At 37.2% G+C, this 18,491-nt stretch overlaps 1 protein-coding gene across 2 annotated transcripts in view; it reads left to right on the top strand.

Moving 5' to 3' along the window:
• The window catches only part of ZNF277 (zinc finger protein 277), a 113,426-nt gene that overhangs the window by 57,811 nt on the left and 37,124 nt on the right, over positions 1-18,491 (top strand). Inside the window, exons 2-4 of one of the 2 annotated variants that reach the window (XM_049641707.1) lie at positions 9,073-9,274; positions 16,574-16,662; positions 16,965-17,047. In XM_049641707.1, coding sequence (XP_049497664.1) covers positions 9,073-9,274; positions 16,574-16,662; positions 16,965-17,047 — 374 coding nt within the window. The remainder of the gene's footprint in view (positions 1-9,072; positions 9,275-16,573; positions 16,663-16,964; positions 17,048-18,491) is intronic. The other variant, XM_049641708.1, reaches the window with a different exon arrangement.

The following is an 18,491-nucleotide window of genomic DNA, read 5'->3' on the forward strand; positions in this document are numbered from 1 at the left end:
TTGTTTCTTTTGAAGTGAATACCTCCATCTTGGCATTATGTCTAGTCTGTGTCTTCAGGAAACACAATTGATATTTGCTTATAGATTTTGTATCCTGCAACTTGCCTGAATTTGTTTATTAGTTATAAGCAATGGTGTGTGTGTGTGTGTGTGTGTGTGTGTGTGTGCGTGTGCACATGTGTGTGTGTGTAAAATCTTTGGTAGACTATATATAAAATCATGACATCTGCAAACAGATGGTTTTACTTTTTCTCTGATTTGGATGCCTTTTATTTTTTCTTGCCTAATTACTCTTGCTAGAACATCCAGTATTCTGTTAAATAGAAGTGGCAAAAGTGAGCATCCTTGTCTTCTTACTGATCTTGAGGGAAAGTTTTCAGTTTTTCACAGTCAAATATGTTGTTAACTGTGAGCTTTTCATATATAGTCTTCTTTATGTTGGGGAAGTGTTTGTCTTTTCCTAATTTGTTGAGTGTTTTAATCATGAAAGGATGTTGAATTTTGTCCAATTCTTTTTCTTCATCTATTAAGATGATCATGTGATTTTTATCTTTCATTCTGCTAATGTGGTGTATCGTATTGATTTGATTTTCATATACTGAACCATTCTTGCCTCCCAGGGTTAAGTCCCACTTGGTTATGGTGTATAATCCTTTTAAAGCACTGTTGAATTTGGATAGTGTTTTGTTGAGGATTTTGCATGTGTATTCATTGGGGATATTTTATTTTTCTTGTAATGTCTTTGTCTGATTTTGGTCAGGTTTGGGAGTATTCCCTCCTCTTTTATGTTTTGGAGAAGGATTAGCACTACATCTTCTTTAAATGTTTGGTAGATTCTCCCGTGAATTTATCTGTTCCTTAGCTTTTCTTTGTTAGAAGGTTTTTTTTTTTATTACTGATTCAATCATTTCATAAGTCTATTCGGATTTTCTATTTCTTCATGGTTCAGTTTTGACAGGTTGTATGTTTCTAGGAATTTATCCATTTCTTCTAAGTTACCCAATTTGCTGGCATATTATTATTCATGGCCATTTCTTGTGATCCTTGTATTTCTGTGGTATCAGTTATAATTTCCCCTTCTTTCATACCTGATTTTGAGTCTTTTCTCATTTTTTCTTAGTCTAGCTAAAGGTGTGTCAATTATGTTTACTTTTTCAAAACAACTCTGATTTTGTTAATTTTTTTCTATTCTTTATTTCATTCTGTCCTTCTTTATTATTTCCTCCCCTATGCTACCATTGAGCTTAGTTCTTCTTTGAGTAATTCCTTGAGTTACAGAGTTAGGTTGTTTATGAGATCTTTCTTCCTTTTAACTTATTTGCCGCTCTAAGCTTCCCTATTAGTCCTATTTTTTTGCTTCATCCTGTAAGTTTGTTACATTTTCATTTTAATAAGATTTGTTTTGTGACCTTATATTACTTCCTTAATTAAAGACCTTCTGAATCTCCTCACCACTTCCAAATTTAAATATAAATCTTTGGACCAGCATTAAGGTGCACCAACATGTGATCCATCTACTCTTGCTGCCTTTTCCTACCTAGACTCTAGCACTAATTGGACTATTTTGATTTTTTAACTATCTATATATATACTTGCTGGAATTCTTTACCATTTCAAGAAGACTCCATGAAGATTCTCTTTCATTTCTCCTGATTTGAGGTTTTTTCCTTCCATATCCCTTAACCTTCAACTTTGCATATGTTGAATAGTATTATAATTATTTGTATAGTTGTCTCATATTTTCCTCCAGACTAACAGTTTCTTCAGGATAAGGATTCTATATTAATAATCTTTGTAGTTTTGATAGTGTCTAGCATGCACTTTGTGCATAGCAGGTGCTCACTTTTTAAATGATAAATGTAATCAAAATTTTTCATCTTAAAATGTCAAGACTTAGTAGCCAAATAAAATTATACTTGCTTTATTTCTTTCTCTTAATTTTATCTGTCACAGTCACATTGAGTAACTTGTCAGAAGACATGCTTTTTATTTCAAAAATTTTCAGTGTTAGGGAAAGTTGGTTGTAGAGAAAAATCTCTCATAGTTTTTCTTTTTGTATATTTTCTTTCAAGCCTTGTACTTATATGTGGGTGTATGTACATGTATGTTTGTGTGTGTGTGAGGAATTGTGTGCAGTTCATTGTGGATTAAGCTCTTTTTAATAAATTTCAAACATGTTTTACAATATTTCTCCATTGTCTTCATAGTTGTCATTTAGCACATGCATAATACACAGCACATACATGCCATATTTTAAAGAACTGCTTTTCATTTGCATGACGCCTAGGTGATTTCTATTACTTTGCTGTATAGGTGATGTTGTAATAACGTTTTTACAGTTTTCTTGCTTGTGTTAAATTAGCTCCTTAAATTTCTAGGCAAAGCGCTTATTAGGTTTAAGGGTTGAATGTGTTTATAACCCTGTTTCCATACCAAAGGCTGTGACAAACCTGCCAGCTATATTTGAGCGTACTAATTTAGCACACCTTCATCAGCAGTCTCAGTGGTGTCAAGAATGTGTAACAACGCTCACCGAAGTTCATCTCCCTTTCCCGTATTCCCCTAGTCTTAGTGCTTGTATAGTAAATTAATTTTTTAAATATTAGGCCACAATAATTTACATAATAAATTATTAGCCCAAGAGTATTTACATAAGGGTCTTATGTTCTTACTCTGAGCTTTAGAGATAGATTGCTGTAAGAAGACTAGAACCAATCTTTTCCATTTTCCAAATGCATCTGTTAGGGGGCGCACTCTTAGAAATTAAGGGACAGACTTACTTAGGAAGTAGAAAGCCATGTTTTTAGTTTAAGTGAGAAGTACCCTCAAGAACTTAGAAATAAAAGTTACTTCTTAAGTTTTACTTCCAGAGTAAAACTAAGATACAATAAATGACATTGAGTAGGCATTGGAGGCCTATGGAAAGATATGATGTTTGTTCTAATCAAAAGCTTAGAGAACAGGCATGAAAATATCCAGAGTTGATAAAATACTAAAGAAAGCTATCATCAAAGAAATTACACTAATATAATAAAGGACAACTGTAAAGGAAATGGGTTTGTTGTTTTTTTTTTTTTTTTTGAAATTAGGAGCTTGTTTATAGCAAGTTAAAACTACAAAAACTACAAAAACCCTGCCCATCTTCATATTCCAATTTTTATAATGATTATCAATTAGATTATCAGAGTGTGATAAGAGTCACAACTAAACTTATTTGATCTGGGTCGAGTTTATCACCAAATTACCGCTTTATATTTTTTTTCAGAGTTTTAGCAGTGATATTATGGTGGTGTACACAGCAAAGTGTGGGTACTTCCTTAAAGGAGGAGTGATGTGTGAGGTGTTCTCCAGTTCCCCATGAAGGAAGGCTGAAAGCCTTCTCGTCAATTATTTGTTGATACAGGCTTTTCTTTCTCATTTGACTTAAGGAGGACAGAAACCTCAGAAGCTTCTTCTTTATCCTTCAAAGCACCAGCAGCTTTTATCTATTTGGCAGGAATGATACACTATAAAGTCTAGGGTTGTCATTTTAACACTTAGATAAAATATGAATTCATGACTGGTTTGTTCCCTAAATAGAACCTTACTACTCAAAGTATGATTGTGGATAAGCAGACTGACATCACCTGGAAACTCAGACATGCAGAATTTCAAGACTTTTTACCTCCTAGACCTACTTTGTTAGTTCATGTCCTCCAAGAAGCACACAGCAAGATGGGATTTGACATGTAAGAGATTTGGGGAGAAGACACCAGAGGAGGGAAAAGGGAGAGAGTGCTGGAGAAGGTAGCAATGTAGGTCTGACCCCTGTGAAGGAAAGAGGGAAGGAAGGGCAGTGGAGTAGAGTCTCAGACGGCAACACAGTTGTAAGTAAGCACATTTCTGGCAAGCTGCTGAGAGTCCTCAGCCACTGTCATATGTCAGTGAAATTCTCTCTCTCACAGGAATGAGCCTGCATTACCATTTCTGCTGGCTCTAATCATTTACTGAGAGCAGCGTGTGGAAAGCTTGGCTTCAGTGCAAGTAGGATTTCAGAGCACAGCACCTGAGACTATATTTCAATTATGCTCATAGCGACAGGAGATTGGATTGGCATGTTTCCCCGGTCACCACACCTCCTGAATCAGGATCTACACTTTAACAAAGTCTCCAGGTGAATTATAAGCATGTTAAAAGTTTACATAAGCTTTGATCTTAGAATAATAATGTGGTTCTTTGAGGATCTTAGCCAGAGTCAATAAAATTGTTCACAATCAGCATAGGATCTCCTCAAAAATTCAGCTCTCTTGGGATGGTATTTTTCACAGTTCATTTAAACAGAGTTGCTGTTCAAAGTGAGAACTAGAGCAGATAATTTGTTGTTGTTAATTTGTAACAAATGTGTGAAGCAGATATGGGGCCAGAATTTTCAAGATGCTTTGCCTCTTTGCTGAAAGGAGCTAGATAGAGTTTATTTCCTTTTGCCTTTTTGAGTTCAAGGTCACTGTAGCAAAAAAAATCTATATTTCTGTATTTATTTTTTTACCACATGGTAAGGTGTAGCTATGATTCTTATGATGACAGCTAGAAATAAACAACCTGTTAGACAAATCATACTAAGTTGTTTATGCTGACACAGTGCTTAGAGTTTGAGAGGCTCTCTTTAGGACAGAATACACTATCAAGTAAGCTTTGCCACCAGGCCCTATTCCTGATTTGCAGACTTGCTGTGAGTTCAAAATACCCATACTCTAATGTATGATCAGGATGTCCACAATCCCTTTGGAATCATTCCTTGAACCATTGATCCCCAGACTTGAGTTTAGGCATTACTGCTCGGTAAAAGTTATATTTCGTCAGTCTAACAATAAGGCCTTGAAATCATTACTTTTTAAAAAGCACTCCAGATTTGGAAACCATTGCTCTAAAGTAAAATATATGCTTGAGTTCAGGTCTTTGCTATAGAAACATCCTCTGCTAGAGTGGTATAACTTACTCTGCGTTCCAAATGCAACTTATCTCTGTTTACTGGTGAGCATGGGTGAAAAATAAAAAAGGAAGTTAAAAATCCCTAAATAAACCTCACATACTTTTATTACACTCAGTAATACTTGTTATTAGAGTTTAGTATAATTTTTACATCATTATTTATTACCAGTGGGCTCATTATACCAAGGCCCACAGTACTAAAATTTGGCTATAATTATTCTGGACTGCTCTCAATCTGAGGCAGAAGTTCCCCTAAATACAGACAGCCACAGGTGTTCCCTGAAATAGAACTTACCTAAAAGCTGAGTCAAAGGTATAACTCTAGTTTTAGGTATCTCTGGTCTTACTCATTTTTTCAAACACATATCAAATACCATGTATGTTTCAGGGACTATAGTGTACACCAGAGATACGAAAACAAGATTTAGTCCTTGACCTGAGGTGTTACCATACTACCCGAGGGGCACAGATATACATGTAAATAATTAACTGAAATAGGGATATTTGCTATTGTTGGGCATGGAGAGATGGAGTGAGTCAAACCCTCAAGAGGACTGGGGGAGGAGGGTTGCTGGCAAACAAAGAAAATAACGTAAATGCATCACATGAGACTCCAGTCACTACTGGCCTTGTCCAAAATCCATGTCAGGAATGTTTAACTTTGGAGCAGATTACCTGAGCTCTTCTAAAGCTTTACTCATTATCTGTCCTTCTCACAGAACAAAAAAGTGCCTCTACCCATGCATTTCTAAAGTGGTGATTGGTACCCCTCATTCACACAGCCTCCCCTGCCGGAATCTTAAAACGCATCCCAGGCTTCTTCACTCCCTGTGGCCAACCAGTAATCAAGAACTGTCACTGCAATCTCTGCATCCTCCCCTCTCTCCATTCCCTCCAAGCACTGCTAACATGGCTGCCTCCAACCTGGACACTGCAGTAGTCTCCCAACTGCCAGTCTCCCCATCTGGAGACTTACGTCTCACAACCCATTCTCCCCAAATCAGTGTAAACATAGGAGTGGCTCTACTTCCTACAGGAAAACATCCAACTTCCTCAGTGTTACGTGTAGGGTAAGAGTGCTCATGCTTAAGCCAGTCCGCTTGGATTCAAATCCCCGCTCCACCATTTACTAGCTGTCTGGGGAAAGTCACTTAGTCTCTAAGTGCCTCAGTTTTTTCAACTATAAAATAGGAAAAGGAATGGAAGCTCTGTCATAGGGTTATTGTGAAGGTTAATTGTGTTAATAATGTACATGTAAAGGGCTTAACAGTGCCTGGCACAGAATTAACCCACAGTGGCGGTGGCAGTCATGATGCAGTAACACAGTGTGCATGCCAGGTAATTAAAGATGACCAGGACTCATCTTGCCTTCCAGCGATTAACAGTCTGAAGTGGGGAAAGAAAGACATAGGTAAACAAACTGCTTCTTTTGATCACTGCTGTCATAAATTTGAACATGACGCTAATGATTAAGGAGTCAGAACACTAAAATCTTGTCCAAAAATGTTCTATTAAAATTTTTATTCTCTGAATTACATAGTAACTCGAGTTCCCAAATATGACTTAGTATCTCCTAAACCACAGGTTCCTCATACATGAAATTTGCATACTTAGGATTTTGTTCCTGTATGCCTTTACAGTAACCACACGCTGTTTGGTTCTACCGTGTATGAACATTTAGTTTCATTCTCTTAGAAATAATTTGAAGAAAGAGAAACTGGGCCTTGAACATACAAAAGGGAGGAGGAATGAACCTCGGAAGAAGATTAGAGAGTTTGTAGTGAAACATTAGGAAAGAATACAGTGACAGAGATAAACTGTACCCAGTGGTTTTTGGAGGATGTGGGCTACTGAGATTTGTGTAAGAGTTGCTGGTGGAACTAGTATCAGGGACACGGCAGGACACTGGCAGAATGCATAGATTCAGCGTGACTTATAAATACGTACCAATTCAAAAAGGCACTGAATATACACATTACAGAAAAACACAGATTTGGGGAAAATGCCTTTTGGAACTAGAGGCAGAATAATGTCGTGTTTTAATTTAGGCTTAACTTGCTGTGTGTTTAGGCCACTTGATTTAACTTTTCTAAGTCTGAGTAGTCTGATCTGGAAGATGAGGGTTATAATAGTACCAACTGAATAAGGTAGCGAGAATTAATTGAGAAAATGCCCTGAAGCCCTTTGCTAGGGTAGTTTACAAATATCAGATACCTAGTAATGTTAGCTCTTGCTATTGGTGATGATTAATACATTGTTTTCTGCAATCAGGCAAAATGAATTTACACATATCATTCAAATTCAGGGAGAAGGGTGTAAGACAGTACCTGTTATTTTCTAGATGGTATGTAATGTTTACTAATGGTACCTCTATTTAGAATATATGCTGTCTTTTGTTGTCCTGTTCTAGTGGATGTAAAATACAGAGTTTCATGTGTTTATTACCTATGTCTCTTTCCCCGTCTTATTTTTAGCATGAGAGTTTAAGTTCCTACAGAATTTAACCTACAACTGAAGGATATAACCTACAACTGAAGAACTGTATAAGTTCAGAACTCCTTGCTTCCATTATGTAATTTAATAAATATAATTGTTGGTAACATCACTTTTGTTAATAGTGCTTCTAAAGTGCTTATACGTTTTTAAATATTCTCTCCGTTGTCATGTATACCCTATTTCCACCTTTTCTGGTATTAAATAATTTTATGGAACTAACATAAAAATTTAATTTAGCATACTTTAATATGAGCAGAGTATTGTGAGTGATGTATTAGAGGACATGTCCGTTGGGACACCTTCCCACTCCAGCTCAGTTGACTCTTCTGTCCCCATGCTCCCATAGACCCTATACATTTTCCGTCTCTCTCTCTTTATCCTTTAAACTTATTTGTACCGTCTAACAAATTGCAATCACTTTAGTCTTGATGATAAGAATCATGTCATGCAAGGTTAAGCAGAAAAGACCAGCACTCAGTAGATACTCAGCTGATTTTCGCTAAGTGAGTGAATGAATGCTTGTCCAGTTCTCAGGCCATGGTCAGCAGTGCAACATTAACTGATTCAGTGAATTATGCAATTAAGAAGGCCGTTAGAAACAAGTTAAAGTAAGATAAAAACAAGAAATAAAATTAATAGTAAGCTAATTCCAAAGGCTTTTCTGTGGTATAACTGTCTTTCTTTCTGAAGGTTTCCTGCCCTTCCTCAGATGCTAAATGTCTTAAGCTAGTTGCCCAGTTACTAACTACTCAATTGCCAGCTAAAGGTGACCGATCCAGTCTTTCCCCCTGGAGCATTGAAGAGGGCTCCTGACACACCTGGCGGTGGTTTGAGGCATGAGTTCAGAGCTATAGATCTTACACAGCTCAACTCTCAAAGATACCATAGGTGATGTTAGGGAAATGAATAATATACACAGAAAAAAATGTTTACCGTGTATGTCTAGTAAATGATCATTCATCTCTTTGTTCATAAGAACTTGAATTAAGATACATAATTGTGTAACAGGCGAATGGTAGACATAAATCAACATCAAAAATTACCACCTGGGCCACCCAGCACATGCTGTGTCAACCCAATGTGAGAGCTGTCTTCTTTGCACGTGACAGATAATCAAACAGGAAAGAGTTTGCAGGTGCAACAGGAAGCAGCTTAAAAGACTGGCCTGGTATCTGGAGCCTCAGAATACACCATTTACTTCCCATAGTGTGACGACTATCAGCCATAGGTCACAATTGGGCCATAGAACCTTAACCCAGCATGTTGCAGCCTTCCCCTTGCAAGTACCCCCGGAATTGCTGCCGCTGGCCAGTGTCCAAGAATGCCTGAACAGCTGCTCTGACAAATGGGTTTCCCCCATTCAAGACGGCAAATGGGGAGTTGGAGCTGCTTTGCACAATTCCCTGCCTCTAGGTTGCAGAATCTACTTAAAATGATAATAAAATATCTTGCTCTCTGGCACTGTGGCACTGTGGATTTTTCCTTTTAATGCAGGAGGTAAGAAATCATCCTTCTAAAGAGCTGATTGCAGCTTTTTCTTTTTTTTCTTTTCTTTTCTTTTCTTTTTTTTTTTTCTTTTTCCTTGCTTTTGCTTTTTCTCTCTCCCAGACAGTAAGGATTGTATCCTGGAGCCGCTTTCCCTGCCAGAAAGTCCAGGTGGCACCACCGCTTTAGAAGGTTCTCCATCTGTGCCTTGTATTTTCTGTGAAGAACATTTTCCTATGGATGAACAAGACAAACTTCTGAAGCACATGATTATTGAACATAAGATGGTCATAGCTGATGTCAAGTTGGTTGCTGATTTCCAAAGGTAAGTTTTGGTTTTGGCCATAAGAGAATTAAATTCAGTATTCCATAAAGGAAAGACATAACTTATATATAAGCTTATATATAAAATTATTCTTGTGCAAATGTGAAAATTCATATTCTTTTTCAAGCATTGTTGGGAACAGGGATCCTTGGTTGGAGCCTGCGAAGCCAAAAGGATATTGTCCAAAGAACTCTCAGCTTAAGTGCTGTGATGAGCATTTTTCTGGTTTTCTGACAAAAACCAGGAAAAAAGTAGGGGCAGGGGGAGGTCACTCAATAAACCAAAGGCTTGACATCAGTCAACTGAGGTACTGAGGGGAAGAGGATGAGGAGGATGAAGAACAGAAAGAGATAAGTGGTTCGGGAACTGCCAACATTGGGCATGTGTGAAATGTAGGAACCTCACCTATATAGCTAGGACCCAAAGTGAGCTAAACTCTAATCTATGAGCACCTGACTTAGAATATCCATACCAACAGACAAGTGATATAAGCATATTTTTTTTTCCAGTTCCTGGTTCTTAGAAGAGAAATGCCTTTTCTTAAGCAAATGGAGTGAAGTAGTTTTGTTCATGCTGTTATTAGTTGACACTTGGAAGTCCAAGTTGACATTTGGAAGCGTTTTCCGTGTACATGCTATCATGGTAGTTAACTGGTTTTGTACAATTACTAAAAGCATACATTTTGGTATAGCTGGCCAGGACCCATTTTTAGATATTCTGCCCTGATTTCTCTACAAAACACTGCAGTAACCCAGATGTTGTAACATCTCTGCATCTGAACTCTATATCTGCCAGACCACATCATTCCTAGCAAGCAGTTTCTTTCTTATGATGGGTCTTGCAAAGCAGCAGCCTATATTACTGAGAGTGGACTATGAAACCAAGCAGGCCTAGAGCTGAACGCAGACTTAGGTGACTTCCTAACCATGTGATGTCCAGCAAACTACTTCACCACTCTAAGCATCAGTTTCCTCATCAGTAAAAGGGGAAAACGCTGACTCACATAAGATTGGTGAGTGTTATATAAAACAGGTGCTGCATATAGCACCAACTAGTACCTGAGACATCTTTTATATCCAATAGATGGTAGCCAAAAATTTTATTCTATTTTTATTACAAAAGATATATTTGAAATGTTAGTTTTCTGCAACTATAGCTTGAGTTTTCAATAGGCATTTATGCTGTTCTGAAACTCTAATTATCATTTGCGAAATAAAACTTTTGAGAAAATTTAATTTAGAATCCTTAACACTTCTAAACCTTGAGAATAAGTTTGTTTTCCAGTTGGAATAGCCAGAAGGCCCACAGGGGTGTTGTTCTCTAACCTTTCAGGTTCCTCTCAATTGCCTGGCACCAATACAGAATGTCTGCCGAGTACCTTCTGCATTATTATGGCCCCTATATCCACTCAGCATTGCAATTTTTGAGTAGATTTTGGTGTTACCTGGTCGGGAAGCAGAGATAGAACAGAATAGCAAAGGGGAATTATGTGCATGATATATGCCACCAGCTGGTTGAATAAACTAATTATTACACAATTTCAGAGGAAGAACTTCATTCTTCTCATTCTCATTCTCATTCATTAATCTTTATTTTCAGTTAAAATATTTGTGCTTTTGTGTGTGTGTGTGTGTGTGTGTGTGTGTGTGTGTGTGTGTCCTGGGAGTATTCTTGGAGCTTCCTTATATATATGATATCTAGTTGTATGTAGTCAGATCTGTTGATTTTGTTTTAGATACTGTTTGGGCTAGAAATTTTCAAATTCTTATCAAGCAACCATTGTCAAGACTATCAAATGAAATACTCTCTTTTTGTGTTTATTTACTTGAGAGAGAGGGAGAGAGCGCTTGAGCATGCCTGAGTGCAGAGTAGGGACAGAGAGAGAATCCCAAGCTGACAGCAGCTCCGGGCTGACCCAGTGTGGGGGTGCTTAGTGAGCCAAAATCATGAGTCGGACTCTTAACCAACTGAGCCACCCAGGTGCCCTGAGATAATCTTTAAATCTTGAATCACTCAGCTTCTCTTTGATGTCATCTCTGCTTTATCATGTAAATGCAAATTCTCCCCCAGGAATTGGAGAAAAATATGGTGATCTACCAGTGATAATTGACAAACATTAAGGTTTTCTTTCTCCTAAAATCTGTGAGGAATATCTAAATCAGAGTTTGTATTTTCCCTTTGTTCTTATGTATGATAGCTAAGTAGCTATATTTGTACTAATCTCTCTTTTGTATCATTGATATTAATCTCATCAGTGTGTGGACAGGAAAATCAAATTATTTACTAGGTCTCAGACTTAGAAGTCAATAGTTAAATGTTGGAATCGGTCGCCCTCTAAATGCAGTTATGCAATAAAATAGGTGCCTTAATTAAAAAGCAAAAGATACAGGTGCGCCTGGGTGGCTCCGTCAGTTAAGTGTCCAATTTTTGCTCTCGGCTCAGTTCATGATCTCACAGTTCGTGGGTTCATGCCCCACATTGGGCTCTATGCTGACACCATGGAGACTGCTTGGCATTCTCTGTCTCCCTTTCTCTCTGCCCCTCCCCCCCCACCCCGTCTCTTTGTCTCTCTCTCAAAATAAATAAACTTTAAAAAAATAGAAAAAGAAAAAATACATAGCTGATATATATAAGTGCTTTCTAAATAAAGTGTGTGGTTAACATGTACTTTAAATTTGGAAACCTAAATTTTCCTTGTCAGCCATCCTCCTAATAAGTTTCACTCTTGCGGTTAGTTCAAATTGACTAAGAATGTATGTAAATAAACTCTGTTACTTTTAAATATTTTTTAATATATCCAGTCTCCTTTAGATAATACCCTCCTACTATTTAGGGAAACTAAAAATTCCTCTCCAAAACAATGTAAACATTGACTATTTGTGATAAGAGTTAAGTTGGAATCTTCTTAACATAGGACTTTTTCCGAACTTCAGAAAAGTCACTGGTGTGTGTGCGTGTGTGTATTTACATATATATGTATATGTATTTATGTATATGTGTGTATATATGTATATACACATATATAACTTCCCAGGAATTGTTTTTTCTGAGTACAATGAGTAATAAAGATGATAAATAATAGATGAGATAGACTTATTTTGTGCTTTACAAGAAAGAAGCTATAAATTTTCATGTTAAATATATTTAACATCTTCTTGATCAGAAAAAAGTTAACAGTAAAACTTTCTCAGAGTAAAACAAAAGTAAAAATCTCCTTTGTGGGGCCCTTGCATGGCTCAGTCAGTTAAGCATCTGACTTTGGCTCAGGTCATGGTCTCACGGTTCTTGGGTTGAAGACCCACATCGGACTCTGTGCTGACAGCTCGGAGCCTGGAGCCTGCTTTGGATTCTGTGTCTCCCTCTCTCTCTCAAAAATAAATAAATGTTAAAACAAAAGATCTTTCCTTTGAGCCATCTACCATAGTTATTTATACTGAGCTATTTGCTAGCTTTATTCAGTAAATAAAATTTTCCTAGAAGGTAAATGCTAACTCCTTAATTCTTGCCCCTTTCTATATTAAATTCCACTAATTCAGTGCTATTTAATTAACAACCATATCTCAAATCTTTATGCCTGTCAGTAAGCACACCAGTTACAGTGAGAGGCTGGGCAAGCAAGATTACTAGGATTTTTTCATGAGATAGTTCAGTGAAACATGATTGAAATTCTTTAAAAGAAAGAAGTATTTGCTGATGACCTAATAATTACTTTTATGGCTTTTCACTGAAGTACGAGATGCTTTGATTACTGTTTTTCAAACAAAGGGTTCATATCACATATCATTTCTTGGCTGCCTTTAAATATTGAGTGACTGCAGGGGCACCTGGGTGGCTCAGTTGGTTAAGCATCTGACTTCGGCTCAGGTCATGATCTCATGGTTCATGGGTCAAGCTCCACATCGTGCTCTGCACTGACAACTCAGAGCCTGGAGCCTGCTTCAGATTCTGTCTGTCTGTCTGTCTCTCTCTCTCTGTGTCTCTGCCCCTTCCCTGTTCACACTATGTCTCTCTCTCAAAAATAAAAATAAACATTAAAAAAAAATTAAATATTGAGTGACTTGAGTGGTGCCTGGGTGGCTCAGTCGGTTGTGTTCGACTTCAGCCCGGTCATGATTTCATGTCTCATGAGTTCGAGCTCCACGTCAGGCTGTGTGCTGACAGCTCAGAGCCTGGAGCGTGCTTTGGATTCTGTGTCTCCCTCTCTTTGCCCCTCCCCCACTCGCATTTTCTCTCTCTCTCTCTCTCTCTCTCTCTCTCTCAAAAATAAACATTTTTTAAAAAATTTAATAGATAGATAAATAAAAAATATTGAGTGATTGCGTTTTTAGCTTTAAATAAATTAGACAAATAAGAAAAAATGAAGAAGAGACGGATTAACTGATGCCTTAGCTTTCAATATCACCCAGATAGCCTTCAGTGGAATGTAATCAGGAATGAAGAACCTCTCCATGTATTGTATTGTATCAGTAGCCATGATGAAACTTCACATCAAACTTGACTTTCCTGGCTTTTTTTTTTTTTTTAACTCTGTTACCTCGCACCCAGTTCCACTGTATGGATTTGATTTCTCATGAAAATAGATGGCTGTGTAGTACAGTTTGGAAGAACAATACATCTTCTGTTCCTGACAGGAGTAGAGGTTCTCCTGTGTTCCTTCATCCCTGGCACCACTTTGCAATAGAAAATATGCTGAGGGGAGAATGAGAAAAATGGCTATGAATGCCATTTTTATTTTCTTAAGTCTCTTGCCTTTTATTTCTCCCTTTTTGTCTCTCCCCTTGTCCAGGGGAAGGGGCAAGGAGTGGTTAAGCAACCGCTGGGGAATGGGAGAAAATGAGAATAAGAGTAGCTGTGTAAGTGCTGTAGCTGCCCCAAGTGACCAAAGAATAATGTTTCAGCCTTTTGTAGATACTTTTCTTCTTTTTGTATGTGTTGATGGATCTGATACGCACTTGCCTTCTGCATCTGACACTTCTAATATGGAAGCCAACACGCTACACATAGGGTCAGTATTTATGGCTTGAGGCTGAGTTGGAGCCTCAGATAGGTCATTTTCAGATCTCTTAAGATAAGGTCTAGCACTATTCTATAAGGAAAGAGTTCTCTCCTTGCTTACTTAACCAACCAGGTCCTCAGTATGGTTGTACATGAGAAGAAAAAACTGAAAACGTGGTTTTATTTTCATACATTAGTCTTTTACTTCTTTTCCTTATATATTCCATACTCAGTGTTGTCATCTGTTTATATTTATATGTGTCACAGTTCTCTCTCTCAGACCTCTCTCCCGGCACCAATTTTTTTTTCCAGTACATGAATGCCCTTTCTGTAGAGGACTATGGGGTCGGGACAATAATGTTAAGAAAAGGGGAAGTAAGAATAAAAAAGAGACAAAATATGGAGAGTTGAAGTCTACTTAGAGAACCTTACAGGAATTTTTAAATGCTCTTCTACCTCTTAAAAACATTTTTTGGGGCACCTGGGTGGCTCAGTCAGTTAAGCATCTGACTTCAGCTCAGGTCATGATCTCACGAGTACAAGCCCTGCATTGGACTCTGTGCTGACAGCTCAGAGCCAGGAGCCTGCTTCAGATTCTGTTTCCCTCTCTCTCTGCCCCACTTCCTGTTCATGCTTTATCTCTCTCTCTCTCTCTCTCTCTCTCTCTCTCTTTCTCTCAAAAATGCATAAACAGTAAAAAAAAAAAAAAATTCTTGTTAACCTACTACTATGTGCAAAACGTTGCTAGTTGCTATAACAAGCTATTTAAGGGGTGCCTGGGTGGCTCAGTCAGTTAAGCTTCCAACTTTGGCTCAGGTCATGATCTCATGGTTCAAGAGTTCAAGCCCTGCCATCAGTCTCCACACTGACAGTGCAGAGCCTGCTTGGGATTCTCTCTCCTTCTCTCTCAGCCCCTCCCCACGCTCATGCGTGAATATGCACTCTCTCTCAAAATAAACATTTTAAAAATGAAATGTCAACCTTTCCATTGCCTTTCTCCACATGAAGGAGACCACATTCTCTTCTTGGTACCATTTGATAATGAGATTGCAGTTGCCAGTAGAAATCTTGTTAGATAAATGGGAAGATGAACAGCTTGTTGAATCCTGTCATCTTACTCCTCCTTTCATCAGATAATGCAGGTTTGGGTATTATACTTTGCTTTTAAATTTAGCCAATGTGCTTCTTCTAATTCTGCTCAGTAGATACAGGAATTATAAGCTTGGTTATTTTTCCAATGATCTGCCTCATTTCAGACAGTGGGCACAAATGAAATTTCTCTGTCTTGTTATATATATGTTGAATTTATATATAACTTATATAATATATATAAGAAGTCAGAATTTAGACTGACTTCTCATTGCCTTATTATTTTGCTTTCAGTTCTTTTTTGTGGGAAACCAAATAGCTATGTCCTGGTTAAGGAGATTATAGGGAACACATTACACTGCTTTCTCACCCTGCTGAAAACAGGGGACCAGTATCTAGTTAATGCAGACCAATATCTGGTTAATATCTATATAGGGGTTGGGTCCTGCTTGTGCTCATGAATTCCTTAGATCAAGTTATCTATGGAATATCTTATCTTGTTCTCCACCCTGCTTTCGGCATCTGCTCTTTTGTAGTCTTGGGAATGCCTTGTTTTTTTGCATGCTTTCTATACTTTCTTACTGGCACGTAGCCACTGACATATTGCACAATGTTTTCCCTATAATCTATGCCTAATAAATATGGGAGCCTGAGAGCAACTCAGGGAGACTTCCCTTGGCCTCCCTCTCAGCTCTCTTGCGGAGTCTTGAGTAATCCGTCCTTTCTGCCATTCTCACCCTTGCTGGACAAACCAAAAGCTGAACCCACAATTGGTGACCCGACATGATAAGCTGAACCCACACTTTTTGTGTATAAGATGACCACCCAGCTTTCATTGTATTGGAAAATGTGTGATAAAGCCTGTCTAAGCATTGTTACATTTAAAATTCATATAAACATAGATGCAATTTCAGAAAAACTTCTTTATCACGTAAAAATAAATCATTTTTAATGTTCCCATATATCTGTTTATTGAATTTGGGAATAGTAAAGTTTAATCATTTCCATTCCTTTACAGAGTAATTTCATTTCATTGAATATTTATTTCATATTTCTACAATGCTCTGCTGCCTTTCCATTTACAAATTTTCTAGCAATTATCAGTCAACAATTTTATTGTTTTGGGATAATTAAATGTTCTTATCAAACCCTATCATTCTAAAGTAAGTAGTATATTGAGTCTTCTTACCATCCTTTCTTTTTGATTATTCTAAGGTACATTTTATATTGGAGGAAAAGGTTCACTGAACAGCCCGTGACAGATTTTTGTAGTGTGATAAGAATCAATTCCACAGCTCCACTTGGTAAGTATACATCTTAGCTACTGTCTTTTCCCTACAATGCAAAAATTCAAAGGATAATCTTACTTTCTTATATTAGAATTCTCACTTTCACGATAGCTAAAATTAAATTGTTCTGTTTATGTTGCCTGACTTCAATAAAGCTAAAGCAGAGCTGTGTACCAGAAGAAAGATCCTAATAGACATATATATATATATATATATATATATATATATATATATATATATGTTTTTTAAAAGAATAAATCTTCCTGGGAAAAGATGATAAATATCATTTCTCATTTATTTTCCTAATCTCTCAACAGAAGAACAAGACAATTACTTTTTGTTATGTGATGTTTTGCCAGAAGATAGAGTACTTAGAGAGGAACTTCAGAAACAAAGACTGGTAAGAATTATTTTAGAGAGTGAACAGTGTGTTGGAAATACATGCAAAATCACTTTTGTTATTTTTTGTTTGTTTGTTTTCACTTTTTGACCTGTAAACTTTCATGCACAAAAGAAACAATACAAAAAGACCTTAAAACGAGAAAAGTATCCACTTGATTGGAAATTAAAGTATTTCATGTTAAAAATGCAGTGAGAATTTTTGGCTTTGTTTTGCTTCCTGGATTATCTCTAAAATAACAACAGGGCTTACACATTTTAGTGTAATTTTAGCTGCCTGGCACATGCTAGGGTTCAGCAGTTGTGGAAAAATGCCCTCAGCTAAAATTGAGTTGAATTAATTAACTTTTTTTCTCCTCCTCACTGGAATGTGCTATACACTGGCACTTCTTTTATTCTCCTTATGAATTAAGCATATGGTTTGATCACAGTAGCCTTTCTCATTTTCAGCCTTAATCATAAGCAAGCTTATTTGAATATCTCAGCATTTTTGGTCTGTAAAAAAGGTAACTATATATAAGTGTGAAAAATTTTATGTTCGTAAGTTGAACAGAAATTGGCTCATTTTTTTTAATAATTTTGCTTAAAAATATGCAGTTTTCCATTATTTGTGATTTAGTCTCAACTGTTACTTGAAAGTGACTTGCTCTTCATTTAGTAGTTACCTGTTAAGTGTTCCAGTGTCTTTGGATTGGGCTAGATAACGTTATGAAACAGAACTGTGATTTCAGTGTTCCTACTAAATTCTCAGGACATCTAAGAATAAAATAAATCCTATCTACCATAGTCCTAGGATTTAAGAAAGTCTTGGGGTGCCTGGGTGGCTCAGTCGGTAGGATTTAAGAAAGTCTCCTGAATGGGGCGCCTGGGTGGCTCAGTTGGTTAAGCTTCTGGCTTCAGCTCAGGTCATGATCTGAGTTTGTGAGTTAGAGCCCCGCCTTGGGCTCTGTGCTGACAGCTCAGAGCCTGGAGCCTGCTTCAGATTCTGTGTCTCTTCCTGTCTCTGCCCCTCCCCTGCTCATGCTCTGTCTCTCTCTCCATCTCTCAATAATAAATAAACATTAAAAAAAAAAAAAAAAAAGGAAAGTCTCCTGAAGCACATTATATTCTGTAAACATCCCAAATGATTATTTCTCACATAAGGAGAGATGATATTGTTAGATATTGATTTATATGTAAGAAAAATTAGGCTTTTACTATAGCACCAAACCAGTAAAGAAACAGGACTCCCTAAGTTTTTCTTCTTTCCCTATTGTGATGTCTTAAGAAATCTACAAAACAAGGATGAATTTACCGTCGTATTTTATGGATTTTGTTTGCTTGTGCTTATTCATAATTTTTTATTGCTTTGCATTTTTTCACTGTTGCTCACAGTGACCTTAATGAAGATTGATCTAACTGACATAATCCTGGTGCCCCCCCCCAAAGATTTCTTTGTATCAAAC

This window comes from Panthera uncia, chromosome A2, assembly GCF_023721935.1.
Source record: "Panthera uncia isolate 11264 chromosome A2, Puncia_PCG_1.0, whole genome shotgun sequence".
NCBI lineage: Eukaryota > Metazoa > Chordata > Mammalia > Carnivora > Felidae > Panthera > Panthera uncia.